At 35.5% G+C, this 10,776-nt stretch overlaps 1 protein-coding gene across 1 annotated transcript; it reads right to left on the bottom strand.

Annotated features, from left to right (window-relative positions):
* Positions 1-2,055: 2,055 nt before the first annotated feature.
* Positions 2,056-10,545, bottom strand: LOC148026637 (uncharacterized). The gene is made up of 2 exons (XM_087691104.1): positions 9,981-10,545; positions 2,056-9,869 (listed from the first exon to the last, which is right to left on the bottom strand). Exons 1-2 carry the CDS (start codon positions 10,220-10,222, stop codon positions 9,692-9,694), a joined length of 420 nt encoding a protein of 139 aa, XP_087547230.1. The 5' UTR covers positions 10,223-10,545; the 3' UTR covers positions 2,056-9,691.
* Positions 10,546-10,776: the final 231 nt, after the last annotated feature.

The raw sequence follows: 10,776 nt of genomic DNA, 5'->3' as shown, positions 1-10,776 counted from the left end.
GTATGAATGACTAAATCAAAAATATTTTGACATATCATTTTTCACCATCCATACTCATATAACTTCTGTAATGTCTATTTTTTTCTTTTTGCAACCCTATTTTGCTAAGAGGAGATATATATACAAGTAAACTATCTCTTTATTTCATGAGACCTTAACAAGTCACTGAACTCATTAGAGAGATACTTTCTCCCATCTATTTGATCTCAAGTACTCAACTTTCAAGCATGTTTTTGTTTCAACGACAATGTTAAAAGTTTTAACATAATCAAATATATTACTTTTTTTTCATAAAAAATACACACAACTTTTTTAAACAATCATCAATAAACAAGATAAAATATTTTTTATCACCAAGAGATGTATTCTAAGTAAGTTTTCAAATATCTATATGCACAACACCGAGTATATTTTTTCTTATATCTTTGCTATGCGAAAAAGGTTGTCTTATCTACTTATCAAAATTGACATGTTTCACACACTTTATAAAATTTTATAACTTTAAAAATAAACAACTCTATAATCAATCCTTTAGACTACATTAACTTCAATATTTACACGTTTATATGCTCAATACATTTGTGTCATATTTTAATCTGTAACCGCTCTTTTTTTTTAAATATATACCAATATTCATAATAAAAATTCAAATATCTAAAGTGAACATACGACCAGCTCTGCTTTTTTTTGCGACCAACCTACACTTATCATTAAATTCTATAAAACAAACTTTCGCATTAAATCGAACATACAATCCTTGTTCTACCATTTGACCAACAGATATTAATTTCTTTGTAAATGATAACACATTTAATATATTTGATAAACTCTTTGTCTAATCATCATTCAAGGATAAGAAAATCTTTTCAATGTGTAAAATTAAGTAATATGAATAATCACATCTACTCATAACCTAGATATTATAAATCTTACATCTCTTTAAATTCAACATAACTAGAGATGCACCTAAATCAATATACTATATATTATCATGTGTAATCTTTTCTAAACAATATTCATAATATACTGCATAACAAACATATGCTCATTTTTATCTTTATTTTTTTATAAAAATAATCCACAATTTCCTTACTATATTTTTCTTAGTATAACAATGAGCCGCAATATAATTTGTTTTATCACGATAAAGATGAATAATACCAAAATTACCAGAATATATGTTCTATCATCCACCTCTTCCTCTAGAGCTTCCCTTGCCTCTAAAGTTTTCATGGCCTCTTGAACAGGATCTAAGTTAAATGCTTAGATTTGTTCTTCACTTCTTTTAAATGATTTACCTTACATATTAATCTCTTCACTAATCAGGAGAAAGATAAACTCATCACAAACTAAAAACGATTTTCGTATATATATAAAAGTGACAAATGATTTTTGCGCATTCTTATTATTAAGACTATCTAAAATACATAAAATCAAATCATCATTAAGCATTGCATCATTAACTACTAAGGAATCTGCAATGCTTCTCACTCACAAAGCATACTCATTAATAAACTTTTTTTTTCCAAAGTATTCAACTCTTGCTTGAGTTGAATCTTTCGTATCTTTATATTTACTAAAAATATATTTTATAAAAATCATATAAGCTGTATGTAAAGTTTACATATTTGAGATATCCAAATATAATATTCTCAATGACTACAGATAGCCAATACATCACATTTTTGTCTTTTGCTTTCTATTCTTTCCATGCCTTTGATTCATCTCCTATCGTAAGATTACTCAACTTTGGCTCTTTTTCTTCACTTGAAATAAACTCATAAAGATCTTTTCCATTATAAAAATTCATCATACAAAACTTTCATGATGGATAATTATTCTTATTCAACTTCTCAATTATGAAATTTTCATTGTTTTCTATCATTATCACAAAATTAATACAAAAATAAGCATTTTATAACATTTCACAATACAAGTGCACAACAATATATAAAACAGCCTTTGCAGTGACCGCTCAACAGTACATATACTCTACAAACTAATTGCTCATAAAACTTGTGTTTGCTTCTTGACAAACACCTTAAAACTTACATATTTAAAATTTGTAATATATGCATCTACTTTTGATTAACACAATCGTGATTGTTGTGTACCTTGAAACTGTTATCCACAACATTGTGGATCTAAAATGAAGCCTGAAATAGTCTCAAATGGCCAAAAAAATAATGGGCAAGTCTTAAAGGCATTGTTTATAGAATATACAATGCTATGTTTGCACACCAAATCTCACAGCAATTAGAGATTTTTACTTTACCATGCTTCCGCTGCCTCCACAGTCATTATCCAAGAGAAACAGTGGAAGAACGTGAAAGCTTCTTACAAATTGCTTGCTTGCTCGAATCCTTACTTCTTCTCCGTCACTTTAGCTTTTAAAACTAGCCTCTCTTAGTAACGTCACTCCGATATCATGTCATGACTTGTATTGTGGAAGGACTTGCTTGAGCTCCAACACCAAACACACACCATACACACAAGAGGAAGCTCACTCAAGAATACAAAAAGAGAGATGGAGATCAAAACATTTTATTCTCATAAAATCAAAAGCAACAAGATTCTGAGCTCTCTTATGTATTTTGACTAGTTAAGAGCTAAAATTGAAGTTCATGAGATAAAGTGTCTTTTAAAAAATACCAAGTAATAAAAGTGGATCAACTAAAGATTCTACAACATGGATGCTTTGATTTTTCAAAGACAATTCCTTAGAGAGATTTCGAAGTACAAATACTTAAGCAAGGCAAAGTACTATTCAAAACAATGTTAGGATACTCAATGTGCAAATCATAAAGTGAGGTGCATTCTATAGTATATCGAGAGTCAATCATGGATTGAATCCATAACTTTTATTTTACAAAAAACTTTCATATTTTATATTATTAGTCCACATTTTGAGGCTTAACCAATAATGCGAGATAACCCTTCAAACAAAATGATGTTTTATATTCATGCAAGAGCTAGGACTTTTAATCAATTCTTCAAGATTTTAAATATTCTTCATATCCTAGCACCTCTCATATGATAGTCTTAACCTTTGAGTCCACTTTGAAGTTTGTACCTTGTACTCTCGTCCCCCATCACATATGGATGCAAAGAAAACACAAAAGCAAGAAAAACAAAGACAAGGTAGGCTTCTTACCTTCTTCATGTGTAGACAAGCTATAAGATAGGCTTTCAATGTATTTATCAATTCAAGTCTAGCCTTCATGTAGCTCCAAATCTCTTATTTATCTTGTGTCTACCCCATATTGACACAAGCCTTCGATGTTGTTGCTATACTTCCAAAATTGCTTGAAGTACTAATGATGTCTTAAGAGGCTGAACGAGAAGAAAGAGAGAGTGAAAGTAAAGAACTCGCTTCTTAATACTCTAATACTCTCACACCATGACTGTCCCTATAATTACCATAATGGTGATGGTGATGAAATAAAAGCAAGAGTAAAAAAAATGTAATGGCGATGATATATATATATATATATATATATATATATATATTGAGAGAGTAAGAGACAGTCATGATGGTTTGTAGTCTCTCTTCTCCTTAGGTTATCGATAGAAAGTATGTGATTTTTTAAAACCATGATTATGTACATACCAAGCAATCTTGCCACATTGGTGCAAACACACACTTGAAGAGTCTTCAATACCATGTAAACTCGTTTGTGAGAAGATGTGTGTATTAGAGTACATATGGTATAGGCAACCTACCAACCTACTATCATTGCAAGAAACATCTGCCTAAGGTCATCTGCTTTGATATTCTAAGAAACCATATTCGAACTAGCATATTAATATTTCTTTAGCTTTGATACCTTGATTTCTCTTCACAATCCGATATACAACTAGATCGAATTGTAATTGACACTATCTTAATCACAAACTTTACCATTCACTCCATTATTCCCGAGGTGGCTCTAGGTGCCTACAAGAAGCTCCAAGTGAGCAACAATGCTTAAGGTGCCTTCGCAAAGTGTGTGGCCCTCAAGTCTCATTTCCCTTTGAAGTGTCTTAAGTTAATAATGTTAGTTTAGACCAAAATGTGGATCCTTTTGGGCCTATAGAGGTTAATAATCAGCAAGACAAAAAGGAATCTAATGACCAATTTAAAGATCAGCTAAAGATAACAACTAAAATGTTCATGCAATTGGCAAATGATCCTAAGTTCATTTATATTTTTAATACCTTAAAGAAGGGCAACAAAGGCAAGAAGAGGAAATCATCTTCAAGAGCTTTAGAACAACAAGATGCACCAAAGGAAGAGCCTATACATCAACATGATGTTCCAAATGTGGGAACTAAGCATAAGCAAACGATGCCATTGGGACAATTGAAGCATGTGCAAGGCCAACTTGAAAGTGCCAATCTAATGCTTTCTAAATAGCAAGGCATGCATGCAATGATGGGGCATCCAGGGTACTTTGATGGTGGCACTAATCTCCATGCTATGGTGCATCAAGGACCACATATGGAGATATATGGTGCAACTCCTTACAGCATGCAACAACCAATGTGTAATTTACAAGGCCCAATATATCTAAGTATAATTGGTAATATGCATAATCCCATATATAGCAATGTTGACATGTTGGGGCGGCACAATGTGGCAAGTTTGGCAATGACTATATGCAACCCATTGTGTTTGGGACTCATGGTATTAATGTTGGTCATGCAAATGACCTGTATAATGTTGGTCATGAGACAAATGCAGCTATTAATGCATGCAATGTATGGGAAAATGCATCTCGGTATGACATAGTATGCAAATTTCCATGCACAACCACATTACACTAGTCCAAAGTATGCAAACAAGAATGTTTCCTATTGCATTTAGTGCTCCTAGCATGCCACGTATACATGAGGGGCTAGTCAACTGGATGTGAGGTTTCATTTTGGTTAAGATAGAATTGCATCAATGTAAAAGTTCCAAGGATATGTGCACTCCGAAGAGACAAAGGACGGTGAAGGTTTGGAATTGTTTCACCTATGGAAGAATGCAATTGAATGGAGGAGGATGACCTAGTAGATCATCCTCAATGTTGCACTTTACCTTTATGTACTTAGAGCTGATTTTGGATCCAACTCTTTTAAGCTTAACAAAGCATAGAAAGTCCAAAGTATTGATCGATGCTTAATGGGGAGGTTGTATCTCCTCTCTCTTAGTGATGGACAGCTCGGTTATGTGGTGAACCTCGGATGTACTTGGTTTGCATCGAAGATATTCTATGCTGACAATATTTCTTCCATTGGAATCACTATTTAATGTACTAGTCATTATGAGTCAGTATGCATATGGTATGGTTTGCATCTAGACTCTAAAACTATATATTTGCAAGGTTATCGACATGTATGGAATACATGGAATTTACATTTTAATGTAATGTATATTTGCAAGGCATGTATGGGATACATGAATGGTATGCAATATACATTTGCTAGTGATGCAAAAGAAGTACAATTGCATGAGTTACATGCGATTCAAAGCTAATGAATGTTTTACATGACTATCGTATGATACATCATTGCGATTCATGTGTGTGGATTATAACTAGTTTAAGTCACTAGAATTTCACATGCGGAGGGCATAAGCATAGTTAATCAATAGGGGCACATGATGTTGTTTGATTATGATGCCAATATGTACTTCCAGTGGTAGCAACAGATGATTTAGTACATTACAGTGCAATCAAGGAGGATTGCAAGGATTTCAAGGCGATGGTCTATCACAAGGATGTAAAATAACCCATCATAAACATGGATGTCAATCCTAACTCTAGGACTTTAAAACTTGCCAAACTTCAGTCTATGTAGAGAAGGAAAGTCTCTCTCTCTATTCTTTGCACATGTATATCGATATAGATGAGACTCACCTACCCCACTCACCACCCTCTCACACCCCCTCTTTGGTACTAAAGAGTTGTAAGTTGTGAGAAATGACCATATCACATGCAATAGAAAGCAATAGAAGAAGGTGCAACTAGCCTCTTTCCTTTCTCTCAAGAAGATGATCCCCATTATGCATTGGCCAAAGGATCCGAGTCAAAGTTGAAGGAGAATAAGGATAATACGTCGAAAGAGTCCATATCCTACTTCTTCTCCTCCTCCTTCCATGAATTTGCTAGCTCCTTACAATCCTTGCATAAATGCCCCTTTGTACCTCAGTGATAACACTAAGCCTTGGACTTCTTCTTCCTATTACGGCTCTCAAAAGCTACAATAGCCTCATTACAGCTACCATGTTGAGATAGAAACCTCCCCTTTAATCTCAATGATGTCTCATGCTCACAAACTGATTAGCATCAATTAGGTTTGGGCCCACAAAGTATTGGTTACTCCCTCAAACTCCTAAGGAAGCTTACAAAGAACAATCTCCATAAGATGAGCCTCTAGAAGTGTGGTCTGCATGTATGGAAGTTGATTTTATACATGTATAATACAAAGCAATAAAGACTCAATAGCATCTTTAGGCTCAAAATTCATCTACTAGAGTTGTACAACTAGAGCTTTATACAACATCTGAAGCTTCTCCCACACCATTGAAGCTATTCTACAAGAGGTGATCGCCAGTAGAACCTCTTTAGAAATGTATCAAAGAAGTATGAAACATATACGAGTATCATCAAAACACCATGCAAGCATAGCTTTCTTAAGGTTGATAGGGTCTCACTCATCTAAAAGAGGAGTAGAAGATTGGCACTACTTAATAGCTCTTGAAACAACAAACCATAATCACTTCTATGCAAACCATGCTTTCATGATAACATTTCATGTGAGATAGTCAGGGCCATGAAGTTTATCATTAGTAGAGTAGCAAGGAGGTAGCATTTGGAGAGGATACAAAGAGAAGACAAAGCAAATAAGCAAATCAAGAAGGTACCATTCATTTGGAGAGGATATGAAGAGAAGATAAAGCAAAGAAGAGAATTTGAGAGAGAGAGAGACCAATTGAAGAGCATAGAAAAAGAAAATCAAGCAAAGAAGAGAATCAAGAAGATGTCCTTTGGAGAGAATATGAAGAGAAGATAAGTAAAGAAGAGAATCAAAGAGAGAGTACAATCAAAATACATAAGAAATTACATATGTCAAGAGTTCTCATACAGTATAGAGAGAAGTTAACAATAAAATAGATACAAAAAAATGAAAATGAGGTTAATTATAACCAACAACCAATGTTACAAGCCTAAAAATGTTGCCGCTCTGTATGTGGGTGCATTAAATCCAATAAACGCAAAAATATGGACTGATCAAGTATTAAATGCAAAAAACTAATAATAAAGTAACGCAAAACATAAAAACATAAGTAACTAAGCATCAAGCGCAAGCTGCAGTAGGTAATAATCATGCCATTTTGCATGGACATGTGTCGCTAAGCTGAAATCAAATAGTAGCATTCACGAACAATCAACAACAACAAATGGTAGAACTACAATAACAGAAAACCACACCCCATGACCTAATAAAGATATCTAATGCATGTCAGAAGTAGGTATCATGATAGAAGTAAATAGTATTATTGTAATAGACTACACAACACAAAAGACAAAAGAGAAAACACAAGAACAAATTAACACTATAAAAACAAAACTCAAAAATATCCTCAGGAAATGAAATCCATAAATCAAATATGAGAATATGAGACAATTGCATACAACCGTGAATCACTAGTTGTGTCGGCATTAGCACATACACACACACACATACTCTCTCTCTCTCTCTCTCTCTCTCTCTCTCTCTCTCTCTCTCTCTCTCTCTCTCTCTTTTCAACATGATATACTCTAGAAAAATACAAGTGATAAATGAATGTAGAGAAGGGAGCCCAACAATAAATAGCATGTATCTAAATTTGGATCAAGTCAACCAATAATAAAATAATCATAAATCTAGTCAATCATAAAATAACGGCACAAAATCACAAAAATAAACACCACAAAAATGCATAAAATATGCTCCTATGCCCAACCCACTAAACTACATTCACAGACTCACTCATGAGTTGACTAGTCTACTGATACTTAAGAGTCATAGACATAGACTATTGCAAATTCTTCAATGAACTTTAAATAAACAACAATCCAATTGTTATTTGTATCATATGCAAGCTTACAGACATTGTCTTTTAGGTTTAGATTTATTTCAATGCATGACCCTCCACTTCTAGAGATGCTTAGTTGCATACGGCTAATGATTCTTCAATATAATACTTGGAAGTTTAGCCAGGTTATCTTCTATGGTTTCTTGCTCTAGATAGATAATAATGGGTATTATAGTATGAGTTCTTAGTCATCTGTTGCTTGTTAGAGCCCTTTCTAGGCCAATCAACCCCTTAATATAACAAAAGTTAATTCTTAGTTTATCTATGTTCATTTAGTTCTTTTTATTTGCTTTCCCTTCTTTTGAGAATCTCTACCTTGCCTGCATGGATTACTGGATTACTCTCACTCTATGCTACTTTAGAAAATCTTCTTCTAAATTAGAAGGTCAAATCTATGTCAATATGACTTCTCATTTGGGTTTAGGTCTAAGTTCTCTCCTATTTTCAGAGAGGATCCTCCATTCCTTGCCAATTGTGTCTCCTCTACTATCACATCATAATCGTCTCCTATTTCGTGAGAGGATTCACCATTCCTTGTTAATTGTGTCCCTTTACAATATCATTATTTCCCCATATTTTCTGAGAGGATTCTCCATTCCATACTAATTATGTCTCATCTACTATCACATTATCATTGTCGGACTTTGATGGTACATGCTCTTTTGATTTACTTTATTCACCTCTATAAGAAGAGTCATTTTAGTCTCTTAGGTTAGTTCAAAGTGAAGCATATCTACTAAATTCTTCTCTTTGTTTGGTTTTTTGTTGGTTGACTAGTTCTAGATCTTATTATTTTTCTTCTTGGATTGGTTGAAATTCATCATCATTGAATCTGCCAATTTTAGGAAGGGGATTTTCCAAATTTGGAAGGGATGGAGCTTGAGACTTGAGTTTAGGTGAATCTCAAATGAAATGCCTTGTCTTCAAGCATTTGAAGTAGGCGTTTGGGAGGTTCTTGTAGATAATCCACTAATCCTTAATAAAATTCCCCTTTGTGTCAAAGATAAGGGATTCCACCAATTTCTTGCTGATGTCAATCTTAGCAAGGAGTTGAGAATACCATCTTGGGTTGATATCCATGAAGGGTCTCTCCCCTAACAACTTACCGAGGGGAGAGACTAGGATTTTAAGAAGGGGTACAGACTCAATAGTAGATTGGGAAGCTGATCCGAATTGGCACCTTCGTGGTTTGGAGCCATTTGGATTGTAGTCAAGAGTCTATTTGAATAGGGATAATGGAGAACTCTAGGGCATCCCTTGGCCATAGGCATTTCGAAGTAGGCGTTCGGGAGGTTCTTGTAGATAATTGAATAATCCTTGGGGAGGTTCTTGTAGATAATTGAATAATCCTTAATAAAATTCCTATCTGTGAGCTAAGGTAAGGAATTCTAGCAGTTTCTTGCTTATGTCAATATCAACAAGGATGGGAGGATGCCATCTTGGGTTGATATCTGTGAAGGATCTCTCCCATAACAACTTACCAAGGGGAGACGCTAGGATTCTAAGAAGAGATTCAAACTCAATGGCGAATTGGGAAACTTGATCCCAACTGGCACCTTTGTGGGTTTTGGGCCATTTAGATTGCATTCAAGAGTCCATTTGAACAAGGAATATGGAGGACTCCAGAGCACCCATTGGCTGTGAGACTTGAAAAACCCAGGCCATCTGCTCGTTCTTGAATAAGAAGATGAAGTAATTGCTAGGTAAAAACTGCATTATGTACAGTTTGCATCCAAGCGATTCCCAGTGATGCGTAACCCAAGCCCTAAGAAATTCCACAGGTCGCCATGGCACAACACTATCAGCGCTGGAGACTGATAGGACTTATTACACTGTTTAAGATCAAAAGTAGATACAAGCACAGGAAGAGCGGTACCTGGAAGATTTCCCTTTGGAGGTAGGAAGGTCCCCGAGCTCTTGTATACTGCTCTCCAGCGCTTCCCATGCTGGCGTGTCCATGGTGGAACTGCCAGTAGGCTCCTCCTTTGGAATAGAGGGTTTCCGACAACGTTGCCATGTGACCTCCGTAGTGAGAATCCGTTCTAGGGACCTCGTGGAAAAGACAGTAGAGCTCCCGAGAGGAGACGAGGCCAGCAGCACCTTCAGATGTGGCTCCATGGGTGACGAATCCCCCAAAGGAGAGAGTACCTTGAAGAGCGTAGTCAGTAAAGGTAGATGTGGCAGGCCTTGCCTGAGAATATTTGGTTAGGGTTTGCATGAAACAGCGGGTTGCAGGATGCAGCAACGGAAGGAGACGTACGAATGGACTGTCTAGTTCTGCCTCCCAGTCCACTTCCTCTCCGCCGGAGAGAGCTTCATATCCTCTGTTTCTTGTGATTTTTGAACTTCTCTCTTTCACTCTGCTAAAACACCCATCACCCCCTAACTCGTTCAGAATGTTTCACTTACCCGCACATCTCGTATTTCATAGTGGTCCTTTGGTTTTGAAGGGGTGTCTCATATTCCAAAGTGGTCCATTGGTCACCAATCAGGGTTTTGTGGTGGTAAGGCTTGCTAGCTTTTGCGTTTCTACCTTGGAAATTGACAATAGTGCATCCTAAACTACTAGATATCATTGAGTAGCTCCAGCATGGTGGCATGGTGCAGGTTGGCAAAATGACCCTCTAGCTTGATGCACAATTGGTTGGTGTGAATGCATACATGGGATGTAG

The sequence above is a fragment of the Lygodium microphyllum genome, chromosome 13 (assembly GCF_053477565.2).
Source record: "Lygodium microphyllum isolate KBCC chromosome 13, Lygodium_microphyllum_v1.1.10, whole genome shotgun sequence".
NCBI classification, from domain to species: Eukaryota; Viridiplantae; Streptophyta; class Polypodiopsida; order Schizaeales; family Lygodiaceae; genus Lygodium; species Lygodium microphyllum.
This window is presented reverse-complemented; position numbering and strand designations above follow the sequence as displayed.

Bases quoted from the DNA above. Each gene is read 5' to 3' on its own strand.
- LOC148026637 (XM_087691104.1), bottom strand. From the start codon at position 10,222: ATGGAGCCACATCTGAAGGTGCTGCTGGCCTCGTCTCCTCTCGGGAGC. The intron at 9,870-9,980 runs GTACCGCTCTTC...GGAATTTCTTAG, and splicing joins TCCAAAGGGAAATCTTCCAG to GGCTTGGGTTACGCATCACT.